The sequence below is a fragment of the Dipodomys ordii genome, unplaced genomic scaffold (genome assembly GCF_000151885.1).
Source record: "Dipodomys ordii isolate 6190 unplaced genomic scaffold, Dord_2.0 Scaffold203, whole genome shotgun sequence".
In the NCBI taxonomy this organism is placed as follows: domain Eukaryota; kingdom Metazoa; phylum Chordata; class Mammalia; order Rodentia; family Heteromyidae; genus Dipodomys; species Dipodomys ordii.
In genome coordinates, this window is record NW_012267419.1 from 565,117 (window position 1) to 579,572 (window position 14,456).

At 41.9% G+C, this 14,456-nt stretch overlaps 2 protein-coding genes across 3 annotated transcripts in view; both read left to right on the forward strand.

The window, feature by feature from the left end:
* The window catches only part of Btk (Bruton agammaglobulinemia tyrosine kinase), a 35,284-nt gene extending 27,246 nt beyond the window's left edge, over positions 1–8,038 (forward strand). For both annotated transcript variants that reach the window (XM_013035095.1, XM_013035094.1), the window contains 10 exons: positions 165–219; positions 459–538; positions 716–843; positions 1,499–1,573; positions 2,066–2,237; positions 2,511–2,727; positions 3,901–3,965; positions 4,516–4,634; positions 5,098–5,255; positions 7,550–8,038. In XM_013035095.1, coding sequence (XP_012890549.1) covers positions 165–219; positions 459–538; positions 716–843; positions 1,499–1,573; positions 2,066–2,237; positions 2,511–2,727; positions 3,901–3,965; positions 4,516–4,634; positions 5,098–5,255; positions 7,550–7,621 — 1,141 coding nt within the window. In that variant the 3' untranslated portion in view covers positions 7,622–8,038. The remainder of the gene's footprint in view (positions 1–164; positions 220–458; positions 539–715; positions 844–1,498; positions 1,574–2,065; positions 2,238–2,510; positions 2,728–3,900; positions 3,966–4,515; positions 4,635–5,097; positions 5,256–7,549) is intronic.
* A 585-nt stretch (positions 8,039–8,623) lies between these two features.
* Timm8a (translocase of inner mitochondrial membrane 8 homolog A (yeast)) lies at positions 8,624–12,419 on the forward strand. Its single transcript, XM_013035106.1, has 2 exons — positions 8,624–8,903; positions 11,376–12,419. Exons 1-2 carry the CDS (start codon positions 8,775–8,777, stop codon positions 11,535–11,537), a joined length of 291 nt encoding a protein of 96 aa, XP_012890560.1. The 5' UTR covers positions 8,624–8,774; the 3' UTR covers positions 11,538–12,419.
* The last annotated feature ends 2,037 nt before the right edge of the window (positions 12,420–14,456 follow it).

Below are 14,456 nucleotides of genomic sequence, written 5' to 3' on the forward strand. Positions count from 1 at the left end.
GCTTAGGAAAATAATAGAGCATGTTATTTGCATGATAGGCTTTTGGTAGGGTCTGAGTGAATTTGATGAGGCCACAAGCATGGATGAGTCCTACAGGACGCTCAGAGATTATCTGAACCATTTACATATGGCCTAGGAACCACTCAAGCACTCTCCCTCCACAGGTGGTATTCCAAACACATGACTCGGAGTCAAGCTGAGCAACTATTAAAGCAAGAGGTGAGTTGGAAAGCCACAAACCAACAGTATTTTGTATGCACAACAAGTAATGCTTCTTCACTGATGGCCACCTTTGTCTAGGGTTTTAGTTACACTTTTCAATATTAAAAGCAAAGGGCCTCAGCTAGAGCATGACATTTAGCAGTAAAATCATGATTGTTTTCTCTCAGATTCATGCAAGTGGGATGCCGGTATGAGCACTGTTTTTCTATAGTCAGCTTCTTTATTTATTGTTTCAGGGGAAAGAAGGAGGTTTCATTGTCAGAGATTCCAGCAAAGCTGGAAAATACACTGTATCTGTGTTTGCTAGATCTACAGGGTGAGTTCACTATTCCAAGGCCTTGGGGAGAAAATTCAGAGGAGCCCTCCCAATACCTGCTTAATGTCATGTCCTTCCCACTCCTTCTGTGTTTTAAACTTTAAACTCATGTTGCTCCACTTTTGGGGTCCTGCTAACCCTGTTCCCAAGTTATTTACTAAGCATTCATGTCTATAGGGACCCTAAAGGAGTAATACGCCATTATGTTGTATGTTCCACACCTCAGAGCCAGTATTATCTGGCTGAGAAGCACCTTTTCAGCACCATCCCTGAGCTCATTAACTACCATCAACATAACTCTGCAGGTGAGTACCCAAGGCAACTGAGAAAAGTATTACAGACACCAAGAGAAGCAATTCAGGACAAAGAGATTTAAGAAAGTTTTGTGAACTCATAAAGCACTGTGAATTAGCTGTGAAAGTAAACAGCTGTGATTGTAGGTCAGCAGACTTTTTATTTGGTTATTGATACTTAGTGTTAAGGAAAGGTATGGAAGAAACTAGGGACTAATCAGCCATTAAATATTCATTAGTGATTTGTGTTCTAGTGTATAGTCAAGCAATATATCTGGAAGAGCACATTCTTAACTCAGTTCAGACAGTTCAGAGACAGTTTCTAAGTATTCACTGACTAAGAACAATTGAAAAACTGGGAAATTGTTGAAGGCATGAATATATGGCAAAAGCTCCATTAAGTATATAGGAATTGAGCTGACCTTTTGCTGGGAGGTGGAAATATATACAATATTGAGTATATTTCAATTAATATTTTCTCTTTGTCTCCAAAAACTCGTGTGAGAGGAGAAACTCCCAGAAAAAAAAAAACGTGGATTCATAGAGGATCTTCTGGGATACAAAGTAAATGAAAATGGTGCACACTTGAAGTTTAAGGCTTTAAGTGAGAATATGTGAAGAATCCCACTCCCTCTGCTGTACCCACATTGTAACATCTCTGTTTTAGGACTCATATCAAGGCTGAAATATCCAGTGTCTCAACAAAACAAGAATGCTCCTTCCACTGCAGGCCTTGGCTATGGTAACTGCTTATTTCTTTGGGCAGAGTGGGCTGGCCAGTTGCAAGGACCATTTTCGTAGACTTTGCTTTAGGAAACGTCCTTGGGATATACTGTTCTATACCTCAAGGAAGGTCAAGGCAGAGCCAAACAAAAGTTATTTTATGGTTTTTCTCCCTCTAGGGGCACCTACTGGGACTGCAAAAGCATAAATTCATAGTTTGTTGGGTGTTTAATTCTCCATAAAAAATTTAATATCCCTGAGTTTATTAACTACAGTTAACTTAATCATGAAGAGACTATCTTCTTACATTATGACAAACTTGTATCTAAAATTTTCAGAATCCTCCAAGTAACCCCTGCCCCTAAGATTTACCTGAGTAAGCAGGGATCAGTATTCTTGAAAAATTTCCCTTTACTGTTTTTGATATTTCTACCCTAGTAGAGAGTCTTATCTATTGTATGAATTATATAAGCATATTCTCCAAAGAATCACACCAAAACTTTGTTGTTAGGATCATGGGAAATCGATCCAAAGGACCTGACCTTCTTAAAGGAGCTTGGGACTGGACAGTTTGGGGTAGTAAAGTATGGGAAGTGGAGAGGCCAATATGATGTGGCCATCAAGATGATCAGAGAAGGCTCCATGTCTGAAGATGAATTCATTGAAGAGGCCAAGGTCATGATGTGAGTTACACTCCAAACTCAATTCTGGATTCAGTTGCTGAAGTCTAAGAATTACTGGGAAAACATTGTGGTATAAGTTGACATACATTGAAGGAAATTCCTGCTCACACTTACATATTAGGCACTTTGGAAGTTTGTAATGAGGAGAAAAGTAAACTTGCTTCTAAGATGTTAGCACTGTATCTTAGACAATCCCTTTCCTCCCCTATCCCTTTATGACTAATAGGTATGCAGAGCCAAAAGGGGAAGATTAGTTTTTTGTCTTTCTTGTAGGAATCTTTCTCATGAGAAGTTGGTGCAGTTATATGGTGTCTGCACCAAACAGCGCCCCATCTTTATCATCACTGAGTACATGGCCAATGGCTGCCTTCTGAACTACCTAAGGGAGATGCGCCACCCATTCCAGACCCAGCAGCTGCTGGAGATGTGCAAGGATGTCTGTGAAGCCATGGAATACCTGGAGTCAAAGCAGTTCCTTCATCGAGACCTGGTGGGACCTCAGAAGAATTGGCCTGGAATCCAGGGCTGGGAAGCAGGGTGGAATTCATGTTGAAAGAGATATTTCACACTGTTGGGGAGAGTTGCTGGTGTCAGCATTCCAGCTTTCTCTTAAAAGCTCTAAAAGTTTACCTCTGTCCCAGTCTATGAGATATCTCAGTCCTCAACTCCCTGAGGTCTTACATGGTGAGAGCTAAAGCAGCTACTCATCCCTACTCTGCCACTCACAAGGAAGCAGTTGGGTTCTTCAGTGGCAATTCTGGACTAGGAGCATGAGGGTAGTCCTATATGCCCCATTGAGCCTACTCTTGGCATGGAGTCACCATTTCGAGGGCCTATAGATACATTAAATTTTGAAAAAAAAGTTTTATGATAGTTAACAAAGAGAAATATTTGTGGTGGCAAAGTGACTGTAAATTCTATTCCTCTGAAACTAGAGCAACTGAGAGCACACTCTTTTTTTTTTTTTTTGAGTCCGGTTGTGGGGCCTGAACTCTGGGCCTGGGTGCTGTCCCTCAGCTCTTCAGCTCAAGCTCTTCCATTGAGCCACAGCACCACTTCTGGCTTTTGTCTTTTTGCTTATTTGGTGCTGAGGAATCAAACCCAGGGCCTCAGGCATGCAAGGCAAGCGCTCTACCACTGAGCCACCTTCCCAGCCCTGAGAGCACACTCTTATACACTATGCTGAGTCACCTGGTGCTAAGGAGCAGCCACCTACTGTAGAACAGTTTAGTATTTCCTATCTCCACCATCCCTAATTCACTCCTTGCCTTCCTTGCTCTCAGAATCATCAGACTTTGTGCTTTCATTTCTTTCAGCCAGGCCAAAGCTCAAAGTGCTCTTTCCTCAGTGGCAGACATGCACAAAACAAAACAAACTTCCTTTCTGTTTTTCCCTAATTCTTTCAGTATTTCATTGCAGTGGAATTGCTCATGTAAATTTACTTGTGCTGTACCTCCTCTGTGCTTAACTTAGGACTTCCATAGCAGGTTGCTTTCTGTATGGTAGCAATGCATCAGTGTTTGGCAATGGCATCCACTGACTCCTATCATATGGGCATATCTCTAATTGAAGCGGATGGTTTCATTCCACTGGTAGGCAGAAGCTCTGTTCCTTTAACCTGTGTGCCAGGGATAAGGTCTCACCGGTTTCTGTTGTACTACAGGCAGCTCGAAACTGTTTGGTAAACGATCGAGGAGTTGTGAAGGTATCTGACTTTGGCCTGTCTAGGTGAGTGTGCTTTTTAAGTTTTTTTTTTCCCTTAAAACTGGAACAGCATAAACATGGGGAAGTGAGACCGTTTTAATCCCTTAATTTCCTTTTTCTGCTCTTATTCTAGTATTTCTTACCATCTTTTTGTTCTTTTTCTTGTTCTGAATTACTTAGGTCACATCTTTCATCCTTTTGTTTAATTATTATATTCCTAATCTCTCCTCTCTCCCTTTACATCTAATTCCCACTGGCAACTGCAGAATTGGAAGGAAGAGGAAAACAGAGGAAGCAAAGGGTGTTAAAAAAAGGAAAATAATATTGATTAGATCTCATTTCACTTTATCCTTCCTGTAACCATATTGTCAATAAGGAAAGCTTAAATCAGTAATGAAAACAGGAATTTTGTTAAAGGTAGCATTTGGGAAAACAAAACAAAACAAAAAAACACTGGCTAATCGGCTAAGACTTTTGAGAAAACCTGTGGAACTCTTTTGAGTGTGCCAAGAAGATTTAAGCAAATATCAAGTTCTCCAAATACTAATGGCAACAAATCTTGGATCCCTTACAGGTATGTTCTGGATGATGAATACACCAGTTCAGTGGGCTCCAAATTTCCAGTCCGGTGGGCTCCACCAGAAGTCCTTATGTACAGCAAGTTCAGCAGTAAATCTGACATTTGGGCTTTTGGTAAGTGAAGGAGATTATACAGATCATATAGAAAGAAAGATTAGTGCTATGAGAGAATCCCAACTGTGTAACCTGTACAGGGAGACCATCTATTCCTTGGGGAGTGTTTGAGGGGGTTTCTGAGGACAAAAATCAGTAAACTGGATATTAACCTTGCCTTCTTAGAACTTAAAATATATTGAGGGAAACAATTTATTCAGGATCCAACAGCTTCTGAATACTGATCATGTACTAGGCAGTATGCCAGACTCTGTGAACTACAAAGACAAATCAAATGCTGCCTCTCTTCTAGAGTAGCTAATTGTCTAGTGCAACTCTGTAGCCCTCCAGTGTAATCAGTACTATTGAAGAAGTCTGGACATGTGCAGAAAGCTGATTCTAATATTTGAAGTTGATCTAGAAGGATTAGGACCTCTAGTACTCCAAAAAATGGCAAACTTACCCATTTTATTTCATCTTCTAGGGGTCTTGATGTGGGAAATTTACTCCCTGGGGAAGATGCCATATGAGAGATTTACCAACAGTGAGACAGCTGAACACATTGCCAAAGGCCTACGTCTCTACAGGCCTCATCTGGCTTCAGAGAGTGTATATACTATCATGTACAGCTGCTGGCATGAAGTAAGTGTTTTATTGTACCCTCTTCAATTATTTCCATTTATTATCCTTAATTTATTAGTAAATTAAATTATCTCCACTGCGTTTCTCATTTAGCTGGTCAGTGACCACTTTTCATAGCTACATGCAAGCTAGCTACAGACTGATAAAATACAGATTCTGTGACTTGGCTTGCACACCAATTCTTGAATTGCAGGGGCTTTGCTGAGCCTACCTCAGTTTTCACTATGGTATTGGGAGGACCTTATACCAACTCAGCCCTAAGGAGAGGGTGTTTTGTGCGGCCATGTGGTCTACTATAAGCAGCCAGTAAAAGTCACTAAAGGTTGTGCTTTGGAGTTGCTTTGGGAGTTATTAGCTTTTTCTTCCATTTCACCAGCTGCCAACTTTTCCTGTTTTACATTCTCAATGAAGAACGCAGGAACCAGCCATCTTCCCTTCTCCTCTCCCCTCCTCTCTCTCTTCATCCACTCTTTTCTCCTTTCTCTTCTTTCCCCTTCCTCTCTCTCTCTTTCTGAACTCACACCGTGCTTACCTTATTTTGCTCAAAGTTGATGCTCTACCACTTGACCTACACCTTTACTTCTTTCATGTCTTTTTAAATATGGTACATTGTAAGTTTGGAGACAGGTGTGGTATTTTGGAAATAAAAGACTCCCATTTGTTGCCAAATGCTTTGCTGCTCTTACCTTGGGGTCTGCCTGAAGTGCTTTCCCCACTTTTCAGTAGAGCCTTGGCAACCTTGAATTGACAACCTAGAACTCTAACAGGAAGTAAATAGCTATCAGTCCTGCCCCAATAGATATAGGACAAAAGAAACAATAAGCAACCAGCATCTGTGTGAATCTGAAGCCCTCTTACTGAGGTGAAAAGTATCTGGTTCATGGCATCCTTACTTGGCTGGCTAAAACAGATTTCCAATGGCAATCTCTCTGAATCTCAATCCCTCTCTCTCTTCCTCTGTCTCTCTGTCTCCTTGTCTCTCTGTCTCTGTCTCTCTCTCTCTCTCTCAGTTTTTGGCAGTGCTTGGGATGTAATCTAAGGCCTTGTACATGCTAGACAAGCTAAAGTAGTGGGTAACCAAACTGGGTGCCTGTGAGAATCCCTGAGGAATTCTTAAAAATATAGATTTCTGGGAATTTTTCCTATAGTTTCTAATTAGGTACATTTAACATGGATCCTGGAGATCTTTTCAAAGTTGCTAGGAAGTTCTGAAACTCAACTAGTTTTTTTGTTTATTTTTTTGGTCATGAACTCAGGGCCTGGGCACTGTCCCTGAGTTTGCTCGAGGGTAGCACTCTACCACTTTGAGCCACAGCTCCACTTCCAGTTTTTTTTAGGTGGTTAACTGGAGATAAAAGTCTCATGGAGGGGCAGGGAAGGTGGCTCAGTGGTGGCTCAGTGCATGCCTTGCATGCATGAGACCCTGCGTTCCATTCCTCAGCACCACATAAGCAGAAAAAGCTGGAAGTGCCACTGTGGCTCAAGTGGTAGAGTGTTAGCCTTGAACTGAAGAGCTGAGGGACAGTGCCCAGGCCCAGAGTTCAAGCCCCGCAAACCGACAAAAAAAGTCTCATGGACTTTGCTGCATAGGTTAACTTTGAACCATGATCCTTACATTTCAGCCTCCTGAGTAGCTAGGATTCTAGGTGTAAAGCACTAACACCCAGTGAACTCAGCTAGTTTAAGAACCACCAATTCACTGGACTAAAGAACTGAAGTCCTTTTGGTTCTAACAGATTGAACCCACTCTGGCATGAATGTTCCATCAATCATGAAATACCTCAGGGATTACAGACATATAAGAAAGAGCCTAAGTCTGAAAAGCAGACAAAATGTCCCAAGTGTTTAGGGTCTCTGACAGCTATATGGCTTGTGGCTTGGAAATGTTAAGTCCTCACTCATATTCTTTGGCATTGTTGAAACTGCTTGAAACCAAACTAAACTTTATTACAGCTAGTAGGACATTTATTCTTCCAGCCACTTGTTTGGTATCCATTTTCACTTGATGCTCCAAAATAAGAAGCATATTCAATTATGTTTTAATCAATGTTTATCAGTTTAGTTTTCAGATTCTTATTGTACTAATAACCTGAGTTTTGCTCTAATCACTAATAAGTTGAATTACTAAAGATGAAAAGGGCACAAAGACTTTATGGAAAGCTGCTATTTTTTTTAAATCAACAGTCTGCTAAGCATATAGTATATTTTTAATAAACATTTGCTACTTTCAATTATATTTTCCTTGGATTCTGGAGTCTAATCACTGTAACACACTACTTTTTGTTTGGTTTTAGAAAGCAGATGAACGTCCCACTTTCAAAATTCTCCTGAGCAACATTCTAGATGTCATGGATGAAGAATCCTGAACTAGCCTATAAGCTTCTTCGTTCTATTCCTTTGTTCTCCAAACCCCAATTTCACTTTCTTTGAGAAATCACAGGTTTTCAGGATCAGGGGTCTTTGTTCTCTCAACTGAATCCATAAAGGCCCCTGTACATCTAGGAATAGTTTTGTTTCATTCCTTCTGAACAAACATCAGAAGATTTCTGTGCTTGGTATTGGCCCCAGATCCAAGAGAAGCACATTTGAGACTGAATTTAGGATGGGAACATTTGAGGGGTGGGGTGGGGTGGGGTGGGGAGAGAGGGATGTAAATAATCTTGTAGGGGGTCCCACTGCCCTTTGGGGAAGCATGAGAGCTTACGGGTGGGTTGGAATTTGGCAGAAAGTGTCATAAAATGGGAGAGATATTTTGAAAAAATAAAATTACTGTAAAGAGTGAAGGTGTCTCATCTCAATCATGTAGCCTCCTTGGAGCATCCTATCTCAGTATTGCAGAAAACTGTAAAGCATTGGGTATCCATATTCCAAAGGATCCTCGACATTTCACCCGTCTTGCTCTTTTTAAGTTCTGCCTCGAATTCTCAGATACAGTGAGTATCTGTGCAGTATCATTAAAAGAAAATGGTAAACTATCAAGAGCCTCACTAGCCTGCGTGGAAGAATTTATCAAAGAACTACAACCAGCGCCCCTTCATCCTCATCCCTCCCCCACCCTCCATCCCTTCCCAGCCACGCCTTTGGCCAGTCCCGGCCTAGGCAATCCCCCCCCCCCCCCCCCCCCCCCCGGGAGTGGTAAAAAGGCGGGGACGGATTGGAAGTGCACCGGGGCAGAGCAGCCAGGCCCCGCCCTCCCGCAACAGGACACGTGGTCTAATGTAATATCCTCTTTATTCTTTTGTTTTGGGGTTAACGTCTCGACCACGCGTGCGCAATAGGCGCACGCCAGGCTCTGCCACGAAAGTGCGGCGGGTTACGGATCCCGCACGTCTGAAGAACAGGGTGATGGCGCCAGGCCTGCGGAATGGCGGAGTGGTCTAGGGCGGCAGCCTTGCGCCGACGCAGTGCGCTCACGGGGGCGGTCCCTAAGGCCGTGGGTTGTGGTTCCGGTTCCGTCTTTGAGACACGTGAAGGTCGGTGACTTGGTGCGGAGTTCTCGGCACGCGTGTTCGCGCCGGGATGGATTCGTCCTCGTCTTCCGCGGGAGGTCTGGGCGCAGTGGACCCACAGTTACAGCATTTCATTGAGGTGGAGACGCAGAAGCAGCGCTTCCAGCAGCTGGTGCACCAGATGACTGAACTTTGTTGGGTAAGAATCCTGGGGCTGGGATCTAGGCAGTGCCCTCACGTTCCCTCTGCCTTTGCCCCAGGGAATTTAAAAAGAGGGTAGAGTCACCAGCATTCTCTGGGAGGCATGGCTCAGGCTCCCTAGGCCGAGCAGGAAGGGAGAAGGGTGACCCCACTTTTCTGAGGACTCTCTCCACTCCGGACCTCGCTTTGTTGGTGCAAGAAACTGGAGCTCACAGCCTTAGGCCGCCATCCTACCAAGCACTTCCAGACACTTGAGATTGAAGCTGCTTAATGCTGGTTACCAAGAACGATCCGACCCCCAGTACTGGAATTTTATTTTAGGGAGCCCAGATCCCGAGAGTTTGGGAATCTTCTGTTCCTGGATTTCTCTCAGGAGTTACCTTGATTACCCATTTCTAACCCCTCTAGTGAAAAAAATGAGTAGCTTGAGCCTACTGACAATAAAAGTTGGGCGCATTTCTCCCAACATACACATTTACTTGTCTTGTTGAGTTGTGCAGTCCCAAGCCATTTCGAATCTGAAAGTTGAAGATTTGAGTCTGCCCTACTAGGAGACTTTGGCAAAATATTAGAAAGCATTTGTAGCAGGAGATCAAACTATTCTGGTTGTCAAGGCGGGCATATTGCACTCGATTCACATACAAAGTTATTGAACTTAGAGGACAGATAATTTGTTGTATTTGGAGTAGGGGGCTTGCGATTACAGCAAAGAATCAAGAATGAAATTCATTGAAACCACTTTTGAACTAGAATCAGGCATCGGTTTTTACAGTCACTTTCCTCATAAACTGGACTATGATCCTTCAGAATGCTTACTTATTAATTCAGGTCTGTCTTTGACTAAGGTGTTTTGATTCTTTATTTTTAATTTCTTACTTGGAGAGGGTGGGGATAAGGACTACATTTTTTTGATTGGTTGTGGGGCTTGAACTCTGGGCCTGGGTGTTGTCCCTGAGCTCTTCAGCACCACTTCCGGTTTTCTGGTGTTTTATTTATGGGCAATAAGAGTCTCATGGACTTTACTGCCCAGGCTGGCTTTGAACTGCCACCCTCAGATCTCAGCCTCCTGAGTAGCTAGGATTACAGGCTGAGCCACCAGTGCCCAGCAAGGGCCACTTTAAGGATCTATGAACTATGGACTTTTTAGGAAAACTCATAAATATTCACTCATCTTGAAGACTCTAAAACCTCTGGCTTGGGCTGGGAAGGTGGCTGAGTGGTAGAGCACTTGCCTTGCATGCATGAGACCCTGGGTTCGATTCCTCAGCACCACATAAGCAAAAAAGAAAAAAGCCGGAAGTGGCGCTGTGGCTCAAGTGGTAGAGTGCTAGCCTTGAGATGAAGAGCCGAGGGACAGTGCCCAGGCCGAGTCCAGGCCCCACGACCAGATCCCATCCCCCCCTCCCCCCCAAAAAAAACCCTCTGTGGTGGAGCATGCTTGTGATCCCAGTCTGAGAAAGAAACATTGCAACTTTAAGGTCAGCCTGGACTACATAGTGAAACAAAATGATAAAAAACGGGTAAAGAGGGCTGGGAATTTGGCCTAGTGGTAGAGTTTTCCTAGCATGCATTAAGCCCTGGGTTCAATTCATCAGTACCGCATATACAGAAAATGCTGGAAGTGGTTCTGTGGCTCAAGTGGTAGAGTGCTAGCCTTGAGCAAAAGCAACTCAGGGACAGTGCCCAGGCCCTGAAATCAGTCCCCAGGACTGGCAAAAAAAAGGGGAGGGGTAAAAATGACAGAAGTACTTAGATACAGTATGTATATATATACATACATACATATAAATATATGAAGTTACATATATACATAAATACACATACATAGAAGGGGAGAAGAGGGCATAGGAACATAATAGAAGGAGTGAATTTGTTCAAAATCTATTGTATACATCCATGTACTAGTTTAATTTCTTTTCTTTTTTTTTTTGCTTATGTGGTGCTGAGGAATCGAATCCAGGGCCTCAGGCATGCAAGGCAAGCGTTCTACCACAGAGCCACCTTCTCAGCCCCAATGTACTAGTTTAAAAAGTTTAAAAAAATAATGATTTCCTTGATAGAACTTAGGGTGCCTTACTATAAAGAGTTATCCTCTAATCCTTTCATTCTTACAGTTAATATAAAGGCATTTAATGCAAGTACTGCAATGTTGTGCAGTTAGGGCCAAATTCAGCACAAAAGAGAATTATCTTGTATTTTTACCATTTTTCTTGACCTACACAATTCCCTGGCCCTATAATCTTGGGCAAAGGATATCTCTGCCACAGTTTTCCTCATTTTCTCCAAAACAAGGATTTAAAATAATGTCTTTCCCACAAGGTTGTTATAAGAATTTAAGACAAGCCAGTAAAAAAATTGTTTGGCAACTAGTATACTTCCAAATGTGCAAGAGTAACTTATCAGATATTGTTCTTACATGTTTTCTTTCTTTGCAAGTTCCTGTTGTGATTTTATATTTTGTCCTGAGCAGGAGAAGTGCATGGACAAGCCTGGGCCAAAGTTGGACAGTCGGGCTGAGGCCTGTTTTGTGAACTGCGTTGAGCGCTTCATTGATACGAGCCAATTCATCTTGAATCGACTGGAACAGACCCAGAAATCCAAGCCAGTCTTCTCAGAAAGCCTTTCTGACTGATCTCAGCATTACCTCTTTGGAAAAGGAAGGTAGTCCAAGAAATGAAGAGCTGTTGAGGGAATGATTGAAGAAATGGCTATGGAGGATTGACACCCACCTTTTCTCACTGTTGGGACATCTTGTCATTTGACAATGAACAAAGACCAATGTTTTGTGGGGGTGAAGCTTGAGGGTCACGTGTATTTGGTTGTGTTTTTAATGCTAATCATGTGAAATTGACAAATGGAAAACTATTACATGCAGATTACTGTATGTAGGGCTGTGCTTTTCTTAAGGTCTCCTTAACTGCTTTCTATAATATTGATAGTGGAAATGCTTTCTGTAATTTGATAGTAGGACCACATCTCTTTTGTGTGAAATAATTTCAGATTTGAGGGAGATCTTTGTGCAAGAAAAGGCAGCCGTGGGAGAAGAATAACTTGGCACTTAACTGTGGGCCTCTTTATCTACTGTTTGACCATCAGTGCCAGAAAAATGATGGAGTGTTTATATAGTACACTTCATCTTTCTAGGTTAACTTTCTTCCCTCCCTATGATTTACTTAAATATCTATATTGAAATAAATACCTATATTGAAATATGGTTTCAAAGAAGAATTGGCAGCTTGAGAATCTAGAGACCTTTATAGTTATAAAGGAATCGAGTCAGTGAACTTAATTCTCATTACTAGACTGCCACAGGAAGAAAGTATCTTACCCCATATATCAGGATATGAAAAACTTTTAAATGTGCCTAAAGAAATTATGAAACTTTAGGCTGGTCAGAAACTAACAGCAATTTCAGGTAGGGGTGCATGCCTGATGTTAATCATTAGTGATTCAATTTAGTTCATTCTTTGATCAGTGAAATAAAAGCTTCTACAAGACTCAACTTTGTAATTGAGAGGCTTTCTATTTTGTTTTTTGTTTGTTTGTTGTTGTTGTTGTTGTCAGTCATGGGGCTTGAACTCTGGGCCTGGGCACTGTCCCTCTAGCACCCTACCACTTGAGCCACAGATCCACTTCCAGTTTTCTGTTGGTTTATTGGTGATAAGGCGATGCTTAGATCTCAGCCTCCTGAGTAGCTATGATTACAGGTGTGAGCCACCAGCACCCGATGTTTTTTTTTTTAATCTGAAACTTACATAGATGTAGTGTGAGCTCATTGCAAAAGCTTAAATGTAGTCAGTCTGCTTTCTGGAGAACCCTGACATTTTTTGACAAGAGAGATCATTGTGGTGAGACAGGAGAGAAAGAATCTTGTCTTGACAACTCCCTCACTGCAAGAGAGGCTGTATTCACTGTATTCAACTGTCAGAGCAGTTGGATGAAAAGTAGGCAAATACACATTTCTAGAAGCTTCAAGTTCCTATTTATATTTCCTCATATATATATAATATATATATATATATATTTATGCACCACAATGAAAATTTTGCAAATCATAACAAAAGCAATTCAACAAATGTACCTACTTTGTGATAGACACAATTTTCAGTTTTAGGAATTAAGCAGTACATAAAACTAGTGCCTGATCTTCAGATAGTGTAGGTAAGGGAGGCAAGTAATACATGCATAAGTAGTCATAATAAATACTGTTGGGAAAGAGCAGAATAAGATGTCAAATTCTTATGAGTATCTGGGAGAAGAGCATTTTAGGCAGCAGTAACAGTAACTCCAAAGGCTCCAAAGGGGGAATTGCATGCCATGATGTCATTAGAAGAACAACCCAAGATCAGAAGTGCCCCTGAAAAAATGACTTAAGAAGAAAAGAAAGAAGGCTGAGGAAAATGTATGATAATAGCATGTGTATTGGAGAGGTAGTGTGCAAGAATGGTATAGTACCTCATAGGCCATTTAAGGACTTTTGAGTTTCAAATGGAGTGCCTTTTAAAGGGTTTTAGCAGATGTGTGATGTAATAGAATTTAAATTATAGAAGTATAATTTTGATGATTGGTGAAGTAGTAGTAGTAGTAAGAATATAGCATCATCTAGTTTAACAATATCTCATTACATGTACATATAAAAGTAAATGTCTGCTCTATAGTAATAGTACTCATTCAGCTAACCCAATGAGAAGGAAGGTCTATCAGTTCTACCCAATGTGCTTGAGATCTGTGTTACACTACTAGGCATAAGACAATCAGGAAGGAAAGGTCTAACATTTGTCCCTATCTGATAAGCATGAGAGAGAGAGAGAGAGAAAGAACAATGACCTAGATTTTTGTTTTTGTCAGTCTTACCTTAATTTAAAAACTGGCACTCCCTTAGCCAGGAGCTGGTGGCTCACACCTGTAATCCAGGTACTCAGGAGGCTGAGATCTGAGGATCATGGTTCAAAGCCAGCCCAGGCAGGAAAGACCATGACACTCTTGTCTCCAATAAACCACCAGAAAACCGGAAGTGGTGCCGTAGCTCAAGTTGTAGAGCACTAGCCTTGAGCTGAAGAGCTGAGGGACAGCGCCCAAGCCCAGAGTTCAAGCCCCATGATGGAAAAAAAAAAAGAAAGAAAAGAAAACGGGCACTCTCAGCCCTGATACTCAGAGGTAGAAAATTTGACTCGAAAATGTTAGGGGAAGTGGCGCTGTGGCTCAAGTGGTAGAGCGCTTGCCTTGAGCTGAAGAGCTGAGGGACAGCACCCAGGCCCAGAGATCAAGCCCCACGTCCAACAAAAAAAAAATTTGAATTAAAGATGTTAGGACAAAAAGACTGGGCTAGGTTAGCAAACCCTTGTCCTGAAGTGGCTCCAAGTATGGATATCTTAAAAGACACAGAAATAAAGACCAAGAGCTATATAAGGTAACCACAGATAGTATCCACAGATAGTATCACTGAAGTTGCTGAGATCATGTTAGTATTTCTTGAATAGAATAACAAGCAGGCCATACCAGCTGAAGGGAAAGGTACAACATGAGGATGAGTAAAGCAGTACTGAAAATA

Excerpts from the sequence above, each read along its gene's own strand:
- Timm8a (XM_013035106.1), top strand. The coding sequence starts at position 8,775 with ATGGATTCGTCCTCGTCTTCCGCGGGAGGTCTGGGCGCAGTGGACCCA. Across the intron at positions 8,904-11,375 it reads AGATGACTGAACTTTGTTGG|GAGAAGTGCATGGACAAGCC; the intron begins GTAAGAATCCTG and ends TGTCCTGAGCAG.